The sequence below is a fragment of the Leopardus geoffroyi genome, chromosome B2 (genome assembly GCF_018350155.1).
Source record: "Leopardus geoffroyi isolate Oge1 chromosome B2, O.geoffroyi_Oge1_pat1.0, whole genome shotgun sequence".
NCBI lineage: Eukaryota > Metazoa > Chordata > Mammalia > Carnivora > Felidae > Leopardus > Leopardus geoffroyi.
The window spans coordinates 118,208,733-118,232,445 of NC_059332.1; the positions used below are offsets into that span (position 1 = coordinate 118,208,733).

The following is a 23,713-nucleotide window of genomic DNA, read 5'->3' on the forward strand; positions in this document are numbered from 1 at the left end:
CTATCACCTGTATGAGCTGAGCAGCACCTTATATTTATTCTATTTCTTTAATACAGATTAAACCAATCACAACAGCAAATAATATTGTTCCCTTACATTGTCCATTCAGTCCCACAAATGAATATCTATTAGCCTATGCTCAGTTTTAATAAGAATAATAAACCAGGAGACAGGGTGAGATGGATACTCATTTTTCTGTGAAGATATTTCCCCTTTAAGAAACCAAAGGGGAAAATATGCAAAGTAGTTACAGAATACATCTTTCTTAATGTCCCTGATTGTCACCCATTCACTAGGAACCCTAGAGAACAGTGTGTGCCTCTGAGGAGGCCCAGATTGGAGAGCAGTGTACAAAAAGGAGGTCTGAGGACTTGGGGAAACAGCAGGTTACGGATACATGATGTTAACCAGAAATAAGGAAGGATGGGGCCAAACAGATCAAGAAAATCCGCTAGGGAAGAGTAAACAGAATCAGGAGAGTAGATGGAAGAAAAGAAACACATGCACTAATGATTGAGGTCACTCATTTAAGACCAACTTTCATTCACTATAATTTGCAACTAGAAAACACAACAGGCACTAAGTGGAATTCATTACTGCCATCGATCGAAATCTATAACAAAAACAGCCAACTCACCCTTTCGGCCAAGTACAACATCCCCCTCTTTGCGTCAAACAGAACTACTTGGGATTGTTTTAAGTGAGACAATATATGTGAAAACATCTAACATACTGAAGAGCGAATGAGGCTATTCAATAAAGGTTAGTGTTCCATTTCCTTCCCTGCATGCAATTTGAGAAGGGCACCAAAGTCATCAAGTTCATGGTCAATGGATAAGTGAGACACTTTCAAATTTCATGGCTGGTGAGAAATGTAAGATTTCAGAGGAATTCGTTCACAAAGGGACTCCATGTGTGATCCTTTTCTACTATGACTCTGGCATTTTCTGCCATTGACCTTGGCTCTTCCTGACAGCTGACAGCTTCTGTCTTTCTCTTTGCGGCCAGAGGCTAGTGGGTGCATGTTCATCCACGTGGCAAATGTGGTGTCTCCTTTGTGTCTGAGTCAACCAAACCATGCCACTGATGGAAGACATCAAACAAAGATTTTTAATGTCCTGGCTCCTATCCCCTCACCCCTGCCTTACTATGTGGGTCATGGGAGGGAAACTTCATTTACCTGATTTTCTACCTTTGAGCTTTTTTTCCATAGGAGCAATCACACAAATGAGATCGAGATGACCCTAGTGAATCCTGTTTAATTTCTCTCTCCGACGTAATTTCATAATTAGTACTCATGTGTCTTATACTCAGCAGAGGATATTAAATCTGTTTTTACCTCCTGGAAATATGCCAAATTGTGCAGAAACAAACAGGTGTCCTAAAAGTAAAGGGGTCATCACAGCCACTGTGCCAGATTGTACAAATTGTGCCCTGTAGGAGGAGTCCTGACTCAGGACGTAAGTGGGGTTACAATCTAGCCCTTGTTCAGCCAAGCCACCATGCCCAGAAGAGGTACATTTTCCTAATTTATGCAAAAGCACCATATCAGACAGAGTAACTCTTCTCATGTCAACATTAATAGAAAGGGAGACTTGAGTAAACATACGAAATTGGTGTTACATAGCCAAAGAGATATTACTAATAATAGTATCAATTAACATTTGCATTTTCTTCCACATTATCCCTATGGAAATTCATTTTCCATCTAGTTTATTTATTGCTTAATTTGAAAATAATACTCTAACCTAATAAAGATTTTTGGATTTAAAAGCCGAAATGGTATCAATAGCAAAATTCATCAAAATCAAACAGTTTTATTTCTGAAGTATAAATGCCTAAAGGTAGAAAGGCACTACCAAATTCTTCTCCCTAAAGGGAAAAATTAATTAAGTGTGAAAAAAAGATCAGAGACCTGAAATGAGTTCAAGAAAGCCCCGCTATAAATAATGTAATACAAAATATGGGGTAATGTAATACGAACTTCCTCTCCCACCCAACTGACTTAGGGAGAATCTGAAAACATAACTTAACAGAATAGACTGTCAACAGAACAGAAAATATTTTTTGGCCACAGAACACTTTCCAACACTAAACTCCAGAATGGCCTACCCATATATACTAAAGCGCAAAACGCACTACTTGGTAACGGGAAGAAAACATTAAAGAAACCAGCTCCTACCCTCCAGGGATGAAAATCTTAAGTAGAAACAGACTTAAAACTCTAATGTTGCTGTCATCGAGGTATACATGGTGGGAAGGAAAAAGGAGGGGTCAGATAAGGGTTCGGTGACATTTGAGCTGGGATATGAAGATGAGAGAGCCTAGAATTTAGAGAATTAAATTCTAAAGCTCAATGGGCTGCCAGTCAAAGCACACTCAAGAAAGGATGGCATTTGTGTGGCACGCTGGAGTAAACTGAGGATGCTGACTCCTACTGGAGCCAGGGCTCTGGCTAAGACTGGCTGTCCCCAGGGATAAAGAGATCTGTAACCCAGTACATCTGTGAGCCATTTTGGCCACACCAGGCTGCCATGGAACACACACTGGCAAGTTCTGTGGAGTGTTGAGAGTAAATTGGTAATTCTCAACCTCTGGAACACATTATAATCACCTAAGAGCTTTTAAAAGAATATAGATGCCACTCCAATCAGAATTTCCAGGGAAATAGCCTACACATGGGTGTGTTTTAGGAGCTCTCAAATAAGCCTAATAGGAGATTAGTTGAAGCCACTGGTCAAAACTTCCCCTCTCACCGAAGCAAAACTGGGTGACTCACACAGCAAATTTCATCAACGTCAACATCATCAACATCATCAACAACCAGCAGATAATTGAATATTAAATAGTATCTATTTCTAACCATGAAGAAGTCACAGAATTCAGAACTACTATTCTCTTATAAAACAACTAGAAAACTCAATAAAACATACATACAGGCACCAGGCAGTAGAGGACTATGATCGTTAGTAGTAGGGCAAAAAATAAGGTGATTCCTACCATAAATCAGGGTTTTTGACAATCTCTAGACTGTAGGGCGGAAAGGGGGAATACAAACAGCCTGAGAATCTTGCTGAGTTTAGGATTCAGAGACTGGAAACTGGAGAGGACAAGGCAGCTAGAATTTGTAGGGCAGAGTCCCCAACAGGAGGAAGCTAAGTAGAAAAATAATTCCAAAAACCTGCGTAGGGATCCCTTGAGTCTTTTGTCAAATACAAATCTGTGCATGAAAGATTGAAACCCTCAGAAACTAGGCAGAATAGCTTCCAAATAGAGAACAATTGCCACTCTTATTCAACACTGTACTAACTAAATGCTCTAAACAGTGCAATTAGGAAAGAGAAACAAGTAACAAGCATGCAGACTGGAAAGGAAGAAATAAAACTTTATGTATACATGACACATAAAAACCCCTAAAGGATTTACCCAAAAATAAAAGCCCTTAAAATTTATAAACAAGCTTAGAAATGTCTCAAAATATAGAATCAATACACAAAAATTAATTGTATTTCTATATACTAGCAACAAACAATTCGAAATGAAAAAAATTAAATTCCATTTATGACAGCATCCCAAACATAAAATACTTAGAAGTAAATGAAACAAAATATGTGCAAACCTGTACTCTGAAAACTATGGAAGATTCCTGAGAGATATTACAAAGGCCTAAATAAATGGAAACATAGACCGTATTTATGAATTGTAAGATTCAATGCTATTAAGATTTGCACTTTGTCCACATTGATTCATAGATTCAACACAATCCCAATCAAAATCCTAACAGGCTTTTTTTTTTGTAAATCTGATTTTAAAGTTATTTGGGAAAGAAAAGGATTTTAAATAACCAAACAATTCAAAGTTGGATGATACACACTTTCTGATTTCAAAACCTACTATAAAGCTACAGTAATCAAGGGATGCCTGGGTGGTTCGGTCGGTTTAGCATCCGTGGAGACTTCGGCCGGGGTCAAACTCTCAAGTTTGGTGAGTTCCAGCCCTGCAGCGGGCATTGCCGTCAGCGCTGAGCTTGTAGGATCCTTCGTCCCGCCCCAGGCCTGATCTCTGACCCTCCTCCGCTTGCGCATGCGCGCTAGATCTCTCTCAACTACAAACATTAAAAAAAAAATTTTTTTTAAGCTACAGTAATCAAGAGAATGTCATATTGGCAGAAGGAAAGACCCTACAAATCAATGCAACATAAAAGAGAATTCAGAAATAGACCCACACATAGATAGCCAATTGATTTTCGATAAAAATTAAAATACCAATTTAATTCAATAGGGAAAAGAAAGTCTTTTGAGGAAATGTTGCTGGGGGAGGAGCACCTGGGTGGCTAAGTAGATCGTGATCTCACGGTGCGATGGTTGGATTCGTGACCCCCCCCCCATTCCAGTTCTGTGCTGACAGCTCAGAGCCTGGAGCCTGCTTCGGATCCTGTGTGTGTGTGTGTCTCTCTCTCTGCCCCTCCCCTGCTTGCACTCTGTTTCTCTCTCTCTCTCTCTAAAATAAACAAACATCCAAAAAAAAAAACATGTTGCTGGGGGAAGACAATGAACCTTGACCCTTACTTCAAGCAATACAATAATTTAACTCAAAATGGATCACAGACCTGAATGTAGTATTTAAAACTATTAACTTCTAGGAGAATATCTTCATGATCTTGGAGTAGGCAAAGATTTCTTCGATTAAACACAAAAGGCATGAACCATAAAAGAAAAAAAATTGATCACATCATCAAATTTTAAAACTTAAGCTCCTTGAAAGACATTTTTAAAAATGTTTTATTTATTTTTGAGAGAGAGAGAGAGAGAGCGTTAGCAGGGTGAGAGGCAGAAAGAGAGGGAGACACAGAATCTGAAGCAGGCTCCAGGATCCGTGCTGTCGGCACAGAGCGGGATGTGGGGCTGGAACTCACAGACCTTGAGATCTTGACCTGCACTGGAGTCAGGCGCTTAATGGACTGAGCTGCCCAGATGCCCTGAAAGACATTTTTGAGAAAGTGAAAAGATTAAATTTTCTCTTACGGATTGGGAGAAAATACTTACAATATGAATATCTCACAAAGAACTTAAATCAAAATTTTATTAATCAGTTAGAACTCAGTAAGAAGGCAGTGCAATTTTTTAATTTTGGTTTTGTTTGTTTTTGAGAGAGAGAGAGAGCTCGCAAGGGTACAAGCAGGGGAGGGGCAGAGGGAGAGGGAGAGAGGGAATCTTAAGCAGGCTCCATGCCCAACTTAGTGGAGCCCAACTCAGTGTGGAGCCCAACTCAGGGCTCAATCTCACAAACGTGGGGTTATGACCTGAGCCAAAATCAAAAGTCCAATGCTTATCCTACTGAGCCACCCAGCTACCCCAATACAATTTTTTTTTTAAAAGCAAAAAAAAAAAAAAAAAACTTGAACACTTTACAAAAGAAGCTATATGAATGAGCAGTACACACATGAAAAGATGTCCAACAGCATTAGTCATCAGGTGTATTCATCATGCCTTTTTATTCTACATTTTTGATGTTTTAATGTTTTGGGTCCTTGCTGACCCTTGTGGCAGTCATCTCTTGATCTGTTGACCTTGCCATACCTAGATAATAATAAAACCTTTATTTTAAAACACAGGGAAATTCAAATTAGATGCTCAGTGAAATACCACTACATGCCTACTGACATGGATAAAAATTTTAAAAGATGACAATACCAAGTGTTGGTGAAGATATGGAACAACTGGAATCCTCCTTAGCCATTGCTGGTAAGATTGTGAAATGGTACAATCATTTTGAAAGGCTGGTTGATAGTTTCTTATAAAGTTAAACATACATAGGGCGCCTGGGTGGCTCAGTCAGTTGGCATCTGACTGCAGCTCAGGTCATGATCTCACGGTTGGTGGGTTCAATCCCGGCATCAGGCTCTGTGCTGATAGCTCAGAGCCTGGCGCCTGCTTCAAGTTCTGTGTCTCCTTCTCACTCTCTGCCCCTCCCCCGCCCATGCGCGCGCCCATGTGCGCGCGCTCTCTCTCTCTCTCTGTCTCTCAAAAATAAATAAATGTTAAAAATGTTTTTTAAAAAAGTTAAACATACATTTACTATAAGACCCAGCAATTGTATTCCTAAGTTTCTACTCAAGAGAAATTAAAATATACGTCCACACAAAGACTTACACATAAGTGAATTCATAACAGCCAACAGCTGGAAATCAAATGTCCATTATCCACAGATGAATGGATAAACAAATCTATATCTATAATGATATGGAAGGGTACGGTGTGAAATAGTACTCAACAATAAAAAGTAATTCATTACCAAAAAATGCAAAGGCATGGGTGAATTATGCTAAGCAAAGAAGTTGGATGCAAAAGGGTACACACCATAAGCTTCTGTTTCTATGAAACTCAGGAAAAAAATCAATTTAATCTACACTGACAGGAAGAACATCAGAGGTTTCCTGGCACTGAGGGTGGGACAAATTGACTGGGAGGGGCACAAGGACAATTTGGGAGCTAGTAGGAATATTCTGTGTCTTGATTGTGGTGGGGATTATAGGAGTATATCAATATGTCAAAACACATTGAAATATAAACTTATATGGGTAGAATTTATTATATGTAAACTATACCTCAATGAAGTTGATTCTTTAAAAACAGTATCCTTGAAATTGAATCAAATTTTATGTCTGTCCTATTCATTATTCTTTTATCCATAATGAGGTAATATGTCTGATTATTCTGAAAATATTATGAAAAGAAAAAATATATATTTGGAGGCAATTACTGAGACCAAATGGTTTCCTGTTCTTCTAGGAGTTAAGACAATATTAACAATATTGCTTTATATGTCTATAAAGAGCCTTATCTCTGTGTACTTTGTATTATTATGTATCTATAAAATACCACGCTGTAACAGTAGCTGTACTTTACAAATCTCTTTTTTACAAAGCCTAACTGTTAACTCTGATATATAGACTCTGTTATCTGTGCCCCTTCTCCCACCTCCTTAGCCAGTTCTGAAATTAGGAGGCTTTTGCCTTTCAACACCAACACAAAAACTGTGTGCCAGTTCAGGAATCCGCTGTCTGGACAGCTATCTACCCTGCATTCCCCAAAAGGAGGACTTGGAACGCTAAGCAGCTGGATGGATGCCCATGTCCCCATCTCTGCTTCTTTTTAGGGGCAGTGGGGGAAGATAAAATAGGACGGCCAGATGGCTACAACTCATTACTGCCTGGCAGCATTCAGGGTGAAATGAGAGTAAATTAATCAGCATTCAGGAGAAATGAATGGCAGGGGGCAATGTGTATTGATGCTATTTTAGCACAAGTCAAATTAAACCTGTAGAACTGACAAGGTGCATTAATCTCCCTGTTGCCTCCGGTAGCCGTGCAAATGAGCTCCTAGTTTCCTTATACAAACAGCTGTTATTTTCCTGTTACTACCTTGGCAGAAAATTCTAGTAATGTCCTGGTAGCTTATGTGTAGTGATTAATACAGACTGGTGCATTATACTCACTCTGCTAATGAAAGAACTTAGCCTATATTGCAGCAACACATTTTTAAAGTGTAGCGCTCTGACAGAAAGCAGGGCTGTGCAAAGCAACAGATTTGTCAGTCATCTGAAAACACTCGGGTTTAAATGACACTGTGGATGATGTACTGTTTGCATACTGCAGAAGTCATAAGGACTTTTTTCTAAAGGGAAATGGAAATAAAATTATGTGGTTTTTTTAAATAAAGAGAATTCTGACTCCTATTTTAAGGGTCAGCTATAAATCTGTGTAATGGCATTATGTTAGATTATCTTCTCTGTGACATAGATTTTGGAATAATACTATATAGCAGGAAGAGGTTGACTCCCAATTAAAGAAGAAAACCACAATCATACAATCAATTGATGACATCTGGGTAAATCTCATGTCTGCTAAAAGCTCCTCTCTGACATATTGAGGGTCTGTGGCATCACTCAGTCCCCGCCCTCCACCCGCCACCCTACCCCCTGCCCTTTCATACTGAATACAGCCATCTTTGGTAACGCCCCTCTGGTGAGAGCCCATTAAGTCACAAGTGCCTTCCAGAGCCTCCATATGGCCAGAAAGACCAATGAGAAGGGGTCATTATCATTTTTAAATTATGGCAAGAAGTGGAAATCAGAGAATTTAGAAATCACAAAGTGGTCTGCAAGGCTGTCTGGTACTTGTCTCAGGCTTTTCTCTTCTGGAACATTTCTATTCTTATCCAGCAGCAGATTCAGATTTTGTAGGTCTGAGGCTTTATATTTTGGGGGGGGGGGTTCCTATTTCAGAGAAAAAAATACAAAGTTGCCAACACAAAATTCTGCATGACAGTGAATACCCACATAAACTGAGAAAAGAAATAACAAGTTACAAATTTTAAAAGCTAACTTTTGGGGCACCTGGGTGGCTCAGTCGGTTAAGTGTCCGACTTTGGCTCAGGTCATGATCTCATGGTCCATGAGTTTAAGCCCTGCGTCAGGCTCTGTGCTGACAGCTCAGAGCCTGGAACCTGCTTCAGATTCTGTGTCTCCCTCTCTCTCTCTGACCCTCCCCTGTTCATGCTCTGTCTCTCTGTCTCAAAAATAAATAAACATTAAAAAAAATTTTTTTAATAAAATAAAATAAAAGCTAACTTCTTTTTTTTTTTTTTTTTTTTTTACATTCTTAGGCTTCTGTCAATCTTTCAGTTTTTGATTTTTGATTTTGGCCTCCACTAGGAAATTTCCTTCTTATCATATTTGAATTTTGGTGTAATCAATAATTTAAAAAATAAAAAAACCTAATCTGAAACTAATGCATTCCAAGAGGAATGAAATGTTTTTTAATTGTCATTATATTATATTGTGCTATATAACCATATAATCAAATTTCTCTTACATACCTTGGACTTTCATAAATACATACACTTTGTTATCAGAACACAGGTTTCTTCAGGTGCATGCTCCGCCAGGTGGCAGTTCTGTGTGCTCTTTTGTCCAGAACTGCCACACTTAGTCAAGATAAGATCCACCATACACACTAAAACGTAACCAAGTACTTGGGAATCTGTGAAATCGCACAAAGATACAATTACTGCTTGTGGTGTCACTGCTAACCATTGTCAACCTCAGACGCAGTTCTCACAAATTCTGTTTTACCCAATTAACTCCAAAATGTGTGTTTATAGTTGCGTATACACTGTAGGAGAGAACTTTCGTTTTGACTGAGCACGAATGAGAATCAAATCTTGCCCTTCGAATTTTACATGGTGACATTTGGAAGAGTTTTCCAGAGTCACTCTGGCTCGTATATTTCAAACCTTATTTCTCCTCCAGTTCCCATATACTTCTGAAGTTGAGTACATAGGACATGTTGAGGTATGACCTTTTGCCCCTGAATCTTTAGGTCACATACTAAGAGTTACTGCACAGTGGGTGGTAGTATTCCCGAAGTCTTTTTTCACACACAACTAAATACGACTTAACTATGTACAGAAACGACTGCAAACCACATAAACATTCCACTATTGCAATTAGATGTGTCCCTGACTCATCTTCCCCTAGACCTCTCCCAAATATGTCCATGGCTGCTCCAACACTACCCAACACAAGCAACATGACAGAAAGGGAGTTGAGGTGGAAAGACACAGTCTTAATCAATTGCAGTTAATATATTTCTTTTGTAAACTTTCCCAACACTATGCCTGGGGCACCTGGGTGGCTCAGTCAGTTGAACCTCCAACTCTTGATTTTGGCTTAGGTCATGACCTCACGGTTTGTGGGTTCAAACCCCGGGTGGGACTCTGCATTGATGGCCCAGAGCCTGGCTGAGATTCTCTCTCTCTCCCTCTCTCTCTGCCCCTCCCCTGCTCATTCCTGCATGCTTGCTCTCTCATTCTCTCCCAAAAATAAATACACCAAAAAAAATTCAAACACTATGCCCATGTATGTATATTCTCAGTATCCTTCCCTGGGTCTGGAAGCGCCTATACAAATGAGGGGTACTGGCATTTAAACTTTACTAACTTAAATCAGCATAAATCAGTCTCTGTTCTGATCTCTTATTTCAAAAACATATTGATTGATCAAAGCATAATGGGTGAAGGCGGTGGGGGTGGGAGGACTCAATCAGCAGGACTTCCACCTCTGATATTCTAAATTTTTCCGCAACAAAAACTTTTTGGTGTGTCAAAATACCCTCGTGTCCTTAGCACATGGGAGGGCACGTATTCACTTTTATACTAATCCCAGAGAGCCACCTGCCCCTGTCACAGCTTATTGTTTATGCCCAGAAACATCTAATTTCTATGGCCACCCTAGCTAGGATTGGATTACAAAGAATCTGTGTTCAGGTGGGCATGTTCTAATGATCATTTTCCAGTGAGCAAAATAAGCTTGCAAAGTGGAATGAGCTGCCAATTGGAAATTTTCATGAATGAGACAAGGTTGATGCTTCTTGAATTGTTCGGGCCAGTTCATGCTAGTACAATTTACAAAAACAAAAGCAAACAAAAACAAAAATAAAACCAAAAAACACCCACCATCATAATTTCTCAGAATAATTTGTTCCTTATCCACTGTTCTCTACCTAAGAGTCTCAAACATGTATGTTGATACTTAGGGATAAACTTCATGTTCAGAGCAGTAGGATAAATCTCCCTACCCAGTAGCCCATACTCAAAAGCATGGTCTGGAGACCTTAATCCCCTGAGAATCTCCTGGCAAAAGGACTTGATGGTCTAGTAAGTTTGGAAGAGACTCATGCAGTATTCCTCTCAGAATACCAAATTAAAACCTCTACAAAATCTTGCAATAAAGAAACCTACTTACCCCAGTATTCTCTACATTTAACCATTTTCCAAGCAATGTTTAATAAATCGTGGTAGAATTTTAGAGATTCGACTATGGGCACATCTTCTTGGCCTATTGTCATTGTTGTCAAGTTTCTAGATCAATATTTCTCAAAAGTGTGTTTTCTATCGCTTGGCCTCTTTCTCAGTGTGCTCTAGCCGCAATAGGCCTCCTTACATACCTTCAATCACCCCAGAAACATTTCCATTTCAGAAATTTAGTACCTCCTATCCCCTCTGCTTAGAACTCTATTCCTCCAACTATGCACATGATTCCTTCTTTCACTTCATTCAGCACAAAAGTCAAGTTTTTCAGAGAAACTTCTGAATTGTGTCCCCTCCCAAAATTCATGTTGAAGCCCTAATCCCCAATGTGACTAGGGCCTTTAGGGAGGTAATTAAGGTATCATTGGTCATAAGGGTGGGACTCTAATCCAATACAACTTGTACACTTTTAAGAAGAGGAGGAGACACCAGGAGCATCTGTGCACAGAGAAGAGGCCAAGTGAGGACACAGCAAGAAGGCAGTCATCTCTACAAGCCAAGGAGAAGGGTCTCAGCAGAAACCAACTCTACCCACATCTTTATCTTGGACTTCCAGCCTCCAGAACTCTGAGAAATACGTGTCTGTTGTTTAAGCCACCCAGTCTGGGGTATTTTGTTATGGCAGCCTTAGCAGGTCAATACAACTTCCCTGTCCACCCCGCTTAAAATGAGCACTTCCTATTATTTTCTCGTCCTGCTTTAGTCTTTGCAGAGCACTTATCACTACTTAACACTGCATATGTGTATCTATCTCTAGGAGGTTGAGAAGCAGAAGAATAGAGTACTGTGGATAAGTGTTTGGGCTCTGGGTTCAAATCCTAGCTCTGCCATTTTCTAGTGGTATAATCCTTGATGGGTTATAAAAATTCCAGGAGCTTTTCTGTCTGTAGAATGGTGAAATGAAAAATGGTACTTATTTCATAGGCATTGATGTAAGATCATAATGAGATGTAACACATGAAATGCTTAGATTATTACCCAGAATAATATATGCATTTGATAAATGTTACCTACTATTGCTTATCGACAACTTACTCCACTGGAATGTAAGTTCTATATAGACAGGGACTTTATCTTATCCACAGATATGTACATAGTCCCCAGATCAGTGCCTGCAGGGCACGTGTTAACGCCTCAATAAATATTTGTTACCTGCAAGTATGAATAAATAAAAGCTGGTGGACCTTTTCTCAAAGTTTACAAAGAATTTAAATTCTTTATGTCTCTTCTGTGATCATGTTTTTTTATGGAATGAGCACCCTACAATGCATTACTGTTACATGGTTTCAGAGCACTGGTTTTCGTGTTGACTTTAGTATTTGTGCCATGTAATAGTACTTAGTTATGGGCCAAGCTAGGAGGGGCAGTTAATATGGGGCAGAAGCATATAGGCTTTTTCCTACTCAAAAGAGCTGTCAGTTCTACATTTACATTGTGGGCGAGGCTTCATTTTAGCAAAATGTCATGCACATGATGAAATCAAAGAACTTTATTGGATAGTCACTAGTTGTGTTTGTACTTAGGTTTTGACATTGGTTTTGTAGCTGTACATAATTTGGTATCCCAGCTATCAGTCAATGGCACTTTGGCACCTTCCACTGATGGACTTCAGAACTTTCATTGTCCTATGGCATGTCATTGGAATGAGTCATTCTTTATGGCTCAGTCAGACTAATATAGAATCCAAATCAGAGGCCTGGTGGGTTTGGTATTATCTATCATAGGTCACAATTACCTAAGGCAAGCTTTTGCCGATGTCATTAGAATGAGTCATTCTTTATGGCTCAGGCAGACTAATGCAGAATCCAAATCAGAAACTTGGTGGGTTTGGTATTACCTTCAAGAAGTCACATTTATCTAAGGAAGACTTTTGCCCAGCTGTCACCAAGAATATAATAGGTGGTAAATGAGTAGTTTCCTAGTAATTTTATTCACAAATCTCAACATCTGCAATCACTTGTTTCTTAAATAACCATGTAAATCAGCAATGGGAACATTCACTATTATGGAAATCAACAGGAGAGTGTAATCCCCAATGTATTATGTCCCTCAGTTTTCACAGATGTATATTTTCCAATGGTATTAATGATTTTTCCTACGACATGGTAAGGAGCCAGGTAAAGAATTTGCTGTCGTTTGGGTCGGAAATTGCACGCTGCCCGTGGAATCCACCCTGAATTCTGGTAAATCAAGTTGATTACCAGTGTTTCCAACATCCCCAGCCTTTATAACTAAAAGTTCCCAGTTCTAAAGAATGTTTTAATTAATTCTAATATTTAGTCTTCCAGAAGTTCCCAGTGGTGTGACATTTTTCATAATTGAAGAAAACCTTTAATAATAGCAATAATCACAAATCAAAACCTAAAAAGCAATACTCTGCAATAGCATAAAAAATATGAAATACTTACACATAAATCTGACTGAAAATGTTTAACACTCACGCACTGAAAACTACAAAACATTGTTGTGAAAAGTGAAAGAAGACCCAAATAGAGTGGAAACACATGTCATGTTCATGGGTCAGAAGACTCAATATTGTTAAAATATCAGTTCTCTCTTCATATTGATTCTCTCCTCATTTACACATGCAATGCAATCTCCATCAAAATCCCAACAGGGCTTTTTATCGAAATTGGCAATGTGATCCTAAAATTCATATGGAAATGAAACTGACCTGTATTACTCAAACCAACTTTGAAGAAGAACAAAGTTGGAGGGCTAAGAGTTCCTGATTTCAAGACTTATTTTAAAGCTACAGTAATTGGGATGCCTGGGTGGCTCCGTTGGTTAAGTGCCCGACTTCGGCTCAGGTCATGATCTCCCGGTTCATGAGTTTGAGCCCCGCGTCAGGCTCTGTGCTGATGCCTCGGAGCCTGGAGCCTGCTTCAGATTCTGTGTCTCCCTCTCTCTCTGCCCCTCCCCTGCTCATGCTCTGTCTCTGTCTCTAAAAAACAAATAAATGTTAAAAAAAAATTAAAACCTCTATGTTTTCCAAGACATTGGTAACTGAACGAAAAGACAAAGCTAGAACGGGGTGAAAAAAATCCTTCCAAATCATATGTGTGATAATTGACTTGTATCTAGAATATATGAAGAACTCTCAACACTCAATAAGAAAACAAATAATCCAATTTTTTTTAACATGCAAAAGTGTTGAACAGACACTTCAAATAAGATACATAAAATGGCAAATAGGCACATGAAAAGATGTTCAACATCTTTAGGGAAATGTATATTAAAACTACAGTGAGATACCACTACATATCATTAGAATGGCCAAAATTTAAAACAAACAAACAAACAAACAAACAAAAACAAACTAACCATAACAAGTGTCAGTATGTGAAGAAACTAAAATTCTTTTTTTTTTCAATTTTTTTAATGTTTATTTATTTTTGAGAGAGAGAGAGAGAGACAAAGAGACAGAGAAACAGAGCATAAGCGGGGGAAGGGCATAAAAAGAGGGAGATACAGAATCTGAAACAGGCTCCAGGCTCTGAGCTGTCAGCACAGAGCCAACTCAAGCCTCGAGCCCGCCTACCGCAAGATCATGACCTCAGCTGAAGACTGATGCTCAACTGACTGAGCCACCCAGGTGCCCCAAAACTAAAATTCTTATTACACTGCTGGTGGAGATATAAATGGTATAACTTACTTTGGAAAACAGTTTGAAAATGTCTTAAGAAGTTAAACATACACTTACCATATGATCCAGCCATTCGGTTCCTAGGTGTCTTCCCAAGAGAAATGAGAGCACGTATCCACATAAAGAATTATTGGGGGAGGGGTGCTTGGGTGGCTTCGTCAGTTAAGCATCTGACTTAGCTCAGGTCACGATCTCACAGTTCGTGGGTTAGAGCCCTGCATCCAGCTCTGTGCTGACAGCTTAGAGCCTGGAGCCTGCTTCGGATTCTATGTCTCCTGCTCTCTGCCATTCCCCTGCTCGTGCTCTGTCTCTCTCTCTCTGCCTCTCTCAAAACTAAATAAACATTAAAAAAAAAAGAATTGTGCAGGAATGTTGATAGCAGCTTTATTTGTAGTAGCCTACGATGGAAAACAATCCAAATGGCCACCAAAAGGTAAATGGGTAAAAGGTGGATCTCCACACAATGCAATGGTGTTCAGCAACACAAAGCAATATTGATACACACAACAATATGGATCAATTCCAAAATAATTATACCAAGTGAAAGAAGCTAGAAAAAAAAGAGACATACTGTGCAATGCCATATGTATAAAATTCTAAAAATGCAGACTAATGTAGAGTAACAGATAATAGATCAGTGGTTGACTAAGAATTGGGGGAGCAGGAGGAGTGGGAGCAGAGATAGGAAAGGAACACAAGAAAACTTTTGGGGCGAATGGGCTCATCATTTGATCATGACAGTGAGCTCGCAGACATAGAAACACACAGGTCAAAACTTACCGAGCTGTGCAGTTTATTGTGTGAATTATATCCCAAAAGAGCCTTTTTAAGAAAAAAGTAAAGCTTTACGTCCACTTCACAGATTGCACTCTCTTAGACATTTCCATGTGGATCAGAATTAGCTCAGAGACAGTAACTGACACCACTGCTCACCCTCTCCCTCTTGGAAGTTTCGTTTGCTACCATTTCCTAACACTGCATCCTGCAGGCTCCTCTCCCACCCCACAGAGCCTTTTGGTTTTCTTCCTTTTTCTCACCCTGCCTCCCATGTCTTAAGTCAGAGAGTTCTTTTTTTTTTAACATAAGAAGCAGAGAGAGACAGCATGTGAGAGGGGTAGGAGCAGAGAGAGAGGGAGGCACAGAATCTGAAGCAGGCTCCAGGCTCAAACGGTCAGCACAGAGCCCGACGCAGGGCTAGAACCCATGAACTGTGAGATCATGACCTGAGCTGAAGTCAGATGCTTCACCCACATAGCCACCTGGGTGCCCCTAAGTGAGGGCATTCTTTAGGGGCTGCAACTGGTGTCTCTTTTATCCTCATGTACACTCCTTCCTGAGCGCTCTGTCCGTCCACTCACCCGCAGCCACCATCTACACTACAGAGGACTTGTCCTCTCTCTTGATCTCCAGATTTCCACAAGTTTCCCCTTGAATATCTCTGCATTACCACCAATTTAATGAGTGCCAAACTATAAATGTTCCCCCATCCAAATGTGCTGCCCGACCTGTGTTCAGGTCTCACTTTATAGCCCTGCCATCTCCCCAGCCACCCGAGCCTGGCATAGCACAGTGGATGAGAGCAGCGGTTCAGGATCAGAGTCCTGAATCTGTCACTCACTAAATATGTGTCTTGGGAAAGTTATTTAACCTCTCTGTGCCTCATTTCTTCATTTGTCAAATGAGTCTTCCTCATATGGTCACTCTGAAGATTAAATAAGATACACGTAGAGTGGTTATGAGGTGCTTGATACATAGTAAGTGCTCAGTGATTGGTAGCATCATGGGTGACATTTACTCTATCTACTTATTCACCAAGGACTGTTCATGGGGTCCCTCCAGCCCCTTGTCTTCCTCTTTCCCTTCCCTTTGCCACCCCCATCTCAGACTCATTATATCCTGACACCATGTTGAAACAGCCTACTTGGATCTTTCTCATTGGTCCATTTTTTTCAAGGGCTACCTAAGTGAACCCAGGTCAACTCATGTGCGTCCATGATCAAAGACCTTTCATTGGTCCCCTTTGTCCAAACAGCATAGTCCTTGGAAGCACGTTCAAGAGTCTATGCCTTGATGCCCCCCCCCCACTTCTCCACCTTCATATCTCTGTTCTGAACCCCATATCATTTGGCTACTCTCATTTCTTCCCTGTCCTCCATAAACCCTGCTGTGCCCCCACCGTCACGTATTTGTTTAAGGAGGTCATTCCACAGCTCTCCATCCCCAGGCTCAGCTCAAATACTATCCTTTTCATGAACTCGGCCCAATTCCCTAACTGGAATTAATCAGTCTCTCTTCAATGCTTCCCTTGCGCTTTATATGTCAGCCTGGAAGCTTATATTAATATCATTTATATTTTTGCCTGTTACTCTTACCTTCTCTAGGCATTCAGCAAGGGCTTGAATGTTGAAGGGAACAAAACGGAAAGAAAGAACATGACAACAGCTGCCTAACATCTCCCTGGTAATGTCACCTGCTCATGGAGCTTCTTTGTAGACTGACACTTTACAAATTAGCATCGTGTTCAAGCTGAAAGAGCACCAGAGAGCCATCTCATTGGAAAGCACTCAAGAGAAAAAACAGCAGCACCACTCAAGGGTTTGTGGACGGGGGAGAAGAGAAGCAAATAAAGTACGACAGATGCTGACTTAATCTTGGCTATTCTAAAGGACTCTTCCTGCAATTAAGATGTCTCTCTTCTGAGAGGAAGCTGTTTATTGTTCACTGCTTAGGAATGCCAGCCAAGCATCCCAGAGATGCTCCCTATTCTTATTATTTTATAAATTAGGGTGCCGAGTTTATAGGAGGATTAAGGCTGTGCGTGGCCATGAAGAACCCCTGGTGAAGGAATTCAAGAGGCACTCACAGCAGCATGTGCTCGATAGACTCTGCCAGCCACTCACCAAGGCAGCTGCCAAGTGGGGACGGGGACAGGGCCAGAGCATGAGAAGAGACGTGAACCCAAGAAGGTGGCTCGTCAATTTCCCCTCCAAATTTCCCAAATTCTCCAGGCGATTCTTTCATTATGGAAATGATTCTTTCTATTGCCTTTAGTTTAGTAGACCAGTGTCTTTCCAGTGGCAACTCAACTTAGTCAACAAGTCAGTGTCAACATAATTTTTTGCCCTTTCTTTCCCCAGAATCTTTGTAGTTACCACTCAAACCACAAGACTATCATTCAGGGGCCACCTTCTACTGCTAATGGTGGGCCACAGAGATGTGTTAAGTGGAAGATAATTAGTAATAGAAACTACTAATGCAGGAGGCAAATGCTGATGCATTGAGGGACGAAGGAAAAGGGGCCATAATAGCATCTATCCCATCACTATCGCTCGGGGCCATTACCTCTTTCTGCGTCTGTTTCCACTCCCAGAAGGCAGGCGCCATGATTTACTATTCTTTGTACGTCCAGCGTCTAGCCAAGAGGTTGGGTTCTAGTAGAATTAAATATTTATTGAATAAATAAATACACCAAGTGCACCTCCCAGGAAAGTATTCAGAGCAGGACCTACTAGGAAGAGTTTTTACCTATGGAAAGAATAGCGTTCCTCCTTCCTTGATATCAGTTGTATCAACTGCGCGTGAAGGAAAATTCACTTTTTCCAGACACAGGTTCATAGGCACATGGACGTGGCTACGAAGCAACTTTCAACTCTGAAATTTAAAAAATGCAGGACAACTTCTTCCCATGTCTGGGCACATGTAAGTAGAAGATACGTAACAATGAGATTTGCTTGGAGTCAGGTATTATTCACTCCAGATAAACTGAATACAAAGATATCTAGGCCTCCTGGCGTCATTCCCCACCCCGCCAGATAAACGCTCCTCTCCGGAACGCTTCCGAAGAATCACGTTTCAATTCCTCCACACATCGTAGCTGAGTTACAGAGTAACCGGCTAGCAAGCCTCTCGGCGTCCCCGGGGCTGTTGAAATAGAGCAAAGTCCACAAAACTTCCACTGAGACTTGCTGAGCAAAGGCCGGAGCCCCAGAAGGAAACAAATACAGACTCTGAGCAAAGCTGCCCTCATCCCGAGTGTGGCCCGGTGGCCCCCCGGGGGGCCGGGTGCTTGGCAATGAGCCCCGTGCTGTCAGCGTTCCTGACGGAGCTCCCCGGCTGGCTCCTGTTCGCTGGGGTCTTCCTGCCTGTGACTTTGCTGCTCCTCCTCCTCATCGCCTACTTCAGGACCAAACTGATGGAGGGTAAGTGGGAAGCCACACAGGGCAGGGGTTCGACGGCCTTTCCCAGGACTCAGCTGCACAGGCCAGCGCGTGGTCCGTGTTTCCAGGGGGGCCTCGGGAGACACACGGCTGTGACTTACAGGCACTTCTCACCAAGTGCTCTGTCACCACCCATTCACTGGTGGACGGGCAGTCTGACCCTTTCCACAGCGTGGACGGCCCGCCGTGGGGACCCCTAACTATAGCCTCTCATGGAGAGCCCAGCTAGGAATCAGCAATTCCTACATGTGACTCTCTCTCTCTCTCTCTCAGGGAAAATATATTCCACAAACGTTAAAATGCATATCATGGCCTGCCCTCTCTACGTGACACATAGGTGCATATGCCATGAGTGTGCACACACACAGGCTTCTTGCTCACCCACTGAGCTTCTATTAAGCAAATGTGCCGGGGCACCTGGGTGGTTCATCCGGTTGAGCATCTGATGCTTGATTTGGGGTCAAGTCATGATCCCAATGCTGTGGGATGTCCGCGTTGGGCTCCCTGAGCTGGGCACGGAGCCTACTTGGGAGTCTCTCTCCCTCTCCCTCTGTCCCTCTCCTCAGGTCGCACTCCCTAAAATAAAAATAATAATAATAACAATTATTATTATTATTATGCTGTCACAGTGTTTGGCAAATGTCAAGCCCTAATAGATAGCTGATGGCTTGGTGTATGCTTTTCATGAAACTATAGTCTCTTTTTTTAATGTTCATTTATTTACTTTTTGAGAGAGAGAAGAGAGAGAGAGAGCTTGAGGCAGAGACAGAGAGAGACAGAGAATCCCAAGCAGGCTCTGCACCGTCAGCACAGAGTCTGACACAGGACTTGAACCCACAGACAGTGAGATCATGACCCAAGCCGAAATCAAGAGTCGGACCCTTAAGCGACTGAGCCACCCAGGCACCCCCATGAGACTATAGTCTCAAGGAGAAACAAAACAAAACAAAACGAAACGAAACAAAACTCAGGAAGCTCAAAGTGATTTGGACATAGACAATTGGGTCCTAGTTTGAGACTGGTTATTCTGCTATAATTAAATTAATGAAACTGAACTTTGACTTCATAGACTGTTAATAATGTGCCCAGGAAACGCTAGATTAATATCACAAAGGTTAATAGTTATTTTAGCAATAGCAACAAAAACCAGTAATATTTAAAATGTTGGATGGTGTCAGGGGCATCTGGGTGGCTCAGTCGGTTGAGCGTCCGACTTCAGCTCAGGTCATCATCTCATGTTTCATGGGTTCAAATCCCACGTCGGGCTCTATGCTGACAGTTCGGAGGCTGGAGCCTGCTTCGGATTCTGTGTTTTCCCCTCTCTCTGCTCCTCCCTCTCTCTCTCTTTCTCTCTCTCACACAAAAAATAAAATAAAATAAAATAAAAAATTTTTAAATAAAATAAATTGTGAGATAGTGTCATATTAAAGCACTATTTAAAACAAATTTGAAAATTGTTCCTTCTCCACTGAAATTGGCCACATCCCAGCAATGCCTTCATGGATTCCATTCTGAAAACAGATGTTTAGAATCTTGAATGAAGAATGCCATCACCTAGGCCTAAAATCAAGTAGAAGTACAATTGGGGATATTTCTAAGGTGAGGTTTAGAACACCAAGAAATCCTAGAGGGCAGGGAGCTCATTAGAAAATCACAAATTTCTGATCCTAACATACTCAAACATACCCTCGCCTTTCATTTTTTGGTCTCATTTTTATGACCAGCTCTCTTGTTGAATGACCCAGCTGTATGCTGTCTTGCCCTCCAGCATTCGTGTGGAGATCCTCATGAGTCCTCTTCTTTATTAAGTTAGTTTATCCCCACTGCCTCAAGACCAGTCTACTGGATGTTCTGCCACTTAGCCATTCATTAACAGTGGACCCTGGAAAAGAGCCTCTGAAAAAGGAAGAGAAAATTAGAACCCCCCAGGATCCTAACTACAGGAGTTTTAGTCTTCCAAACTGGTCTAATGTGCAGCCACTACAAACACGTCCATTTTGAAAGTCTTTTAAAGGTGTTGCAATGGCCGCCTGTCATGCACATGCATGCCACAGGCTCCCGGTGACACTGAGCACCCTATGGAGAAGTAACAGGATGCTGATGTCACAGCCGGAGACTTGAATCGTTTATGTCATTCTCAAGTTTCATCTCTGCCTGCCTTTTCAGGTAGATAAAATGTTTAGTATCTCAAAAGTGTATCAAGCATTAAATGACGCAAACAACACACCAAAATAGGCTCATGGATTCTCAAGTCTCTTTCTGGCCTCTACTTATCAGTTATTTTAGGTCAGATCGTTCAGCAGGACACCTGGTGTTTGGGACAGATTCCTCAACAAAGGATGAATCTTGGTTTTATAGCTTTATTTATCCCTGGGTGACATTTGGGGGAAAATATCTATAATCTGCAAAAATTAAAATTAAATGGGTCTACAGTATTTTGCCTAGATATTTAGATAATGTAGAGAATTATGAGGTATAGACATATCAATCACATTCCTTCAGAAGGCCCTGGAAAAAGCAGCCTGCCCTCGAAAGTGTGGCCTGGCATCACAGGGGGCTGAGGCAGGACAAAATGTCGGCAATGTCCTACACGCATGCCCGGCCCCAAGGACATGTTCAACGTGTGGGCTACGATCATTGCACAATGACACCCTTCCTTCTTTGACACCTCCCTGTCCATGTAAGTTATCTAGAGATCAAAGCCTCTGATTTTTGCAACACGGCATTTAAACCAAAGGAAAGCAAGAAGGTTAGCCCTACACAATGAAGGCCAATGCCCCCTTGGTAGAGGTCTTTCACCAACTTTGATGTGCACTCCAAACTTGCCCCATACTTCTGGGTAGGAAGAGTTCTCATTCATTCATTCAGCACATATTTGAGAATCTACCATATACCAGGGATTGTCCTAGCTACTGACACAGATTTTTACTCTGAGATTTTAGAACTAAGAGAACAATCCCAGGTCTAGAAAACCACAAAAATCATCCCGCAAAATTGGTAGAAGTTGAAGGAGAGACATTGCAAATCTCTATTTTTCTGGCTCTGGCCTCATTAGATGTCTGGCCAATGGCCTTAAGAATGACCTGCCCTTCTCCCTAAATCTTACCCCAAAGTTAGAACACAGCATTCCCACCAGAAGCAGAATCTTCTGAACAGCTCAGGGGCACCCACAGCGATGTAATGAGTCTCATTTTCAGTGGTTCTTCTCCATTGTCCCCTTTTGTTGGCTCTCACTGAAGTGTGCCTTGGAGCTTCCAGGCTACTGGTGAAGAGCCCAGGAAGGGTGAGTGAAGATGTGGAAGGAGCCAGCAAAACTCTCTGCATCAATCACTTAATGCAGTAGGGGTCCCATTTGAGGCTTATTGTTGGAAAGAATACTAAGGACTGTTAGCACTCTGACACTGGTGGCCTTCCAAGGAACCATCTGCAGGACACCAAGGGAGGATTGCCCGGCTGATGGGGCCAAAGAAGGCCCCCTGTTGTCAGTTTTCATTCAGTTGAGACTGGGTTGCAAGTGCAGTGGGGTGAGGAGAGGGGGGGCCTTGGGCACCATCCCTTATAGGTACCTGGCCAGGGGTACCTATCCAGGGGTAGGTACCTGGCCAGGAGGGCAGCTGAGGGGCAGCCTGCACCACATCACTGTCTAGAGAATTTTCTATTCAAACCATGACTTGCTTATCTTTCCCTCTTCTCCCAAACGGGAACTGTGCATCCTTTTTTGGAATAATTCCTGATTATGTTGTCCAGTGTAAGCATATTTTCATTTTTATGCAGATCTATTCCCCTGATCTTCCAAAATTTCCTTAAAAAAAAAAAACTTCAAGAACATGTAGCCTTTTAAAAATGGAGCTGTTTTCCTAAGTGTAATATCTCTTCTATAGTTTGAGGGCAATTGAGCTCACGTGGCCCCAAATAAAACATCACCAGTTTATATCTCTATTTAGCAGTTCCCACTTAAAAACTGTAACCAGATGGTCAAATGTCATGTCATTAATCTTCCATCCGGGGTTATGGCAAGTGTAATCATTCCTATTTTGTTCCTGTAAAGAAAGAGACATTGACAGATTAACTAGTGTGTTCACAGAACCCCAGAGTCCTGCATTCTGAAACAGAAAATCAGCTTGCCTGCCCCATACATCCTAGTCCATCAGACAAGAGAGACATTTTCAGATGTGATAGAAAGCTTGTGCAGGTACTGTAATCACTCAACATTAATCCCTACACTTGAAGCCTTAGGAAGTAATGGCGCATATAAATTTAATTAGTATGTAGAGCACATCAATTTTCTCACAAAGGAAGAAAGAAAATTCTCTAGCATCCTGCACTCTTCAATCTCTGTCAGTTGCCTTGAGGAGCAGCTCTTGAGGTGGAGGTCTGAATCTTGAACTTGCCATCTGCCAAACCCTTCATCAGCCATTACTATGAACATTTCATTCCTTCTAGAGTAGAAGTTTTGATTATCTTATCTCCCCAAGTCCCCAGATTCCTAAACCTCTACTTCAGTGCTGTTATTTCCCCTCAAAATACCATCACTCTGATCAAGAACAAAATGCTCTCTAAGTAGCCAACATTGCCAAAAATAATCATTATTTTTTTTAAAAGTGTCTATTGAATGCCCGAAAGTTTTCATATGGAGTTAGATCCAAAATAAGGTCGGGTAAGTGATCACATTCTGGCCTTCAGCAACTTACATTCTGAGACAACTCAAGTATTGCAAATGTGCAGGTGGCTAGACCTCATTCACTGAACTTCATATATATGTTTTAGTAGTCAGCAATCAAAAGGGAAAAAGATAAGTATTTGGAAAAATCAGAATAATTTAAGCATTAGTAGGGTAAAATTGTTAAGAGCTCGGACTATGGGGTCAAACCAAATGGGGTTCAAATTCCAGATCTGTAACAATGGCCACCCAATCTTCTGAAGCTTCAGTTTTTCATCTGTAAAATTGAATAATAGCAGGAGGGGTGGCTGGGTGGCTC

The 23,713-nt window shown here is 41.3% G+C and overlaps 1 protein-coding gene across 1 annotated transcript in view; it reads left to right on the top strand.

Annotated features, from left to right (window-relative positions):
- SMLR1 (small leucine rich protein 1) overlaps positions 1–23,713 on the top strand; it is a 111,237-nt gene that overhangs the window by 83,764 nt on the left and 3,760 nt on the right. The window contains 2 exon segments of the mRNA XM_045500935.1: positions 18,478–18,552; positions 18,555–18,716. Coding sequence (XP_045356891.1) covers positions 18,478–18,552; positions 18,555–18,716 — 237 coding nt within the window.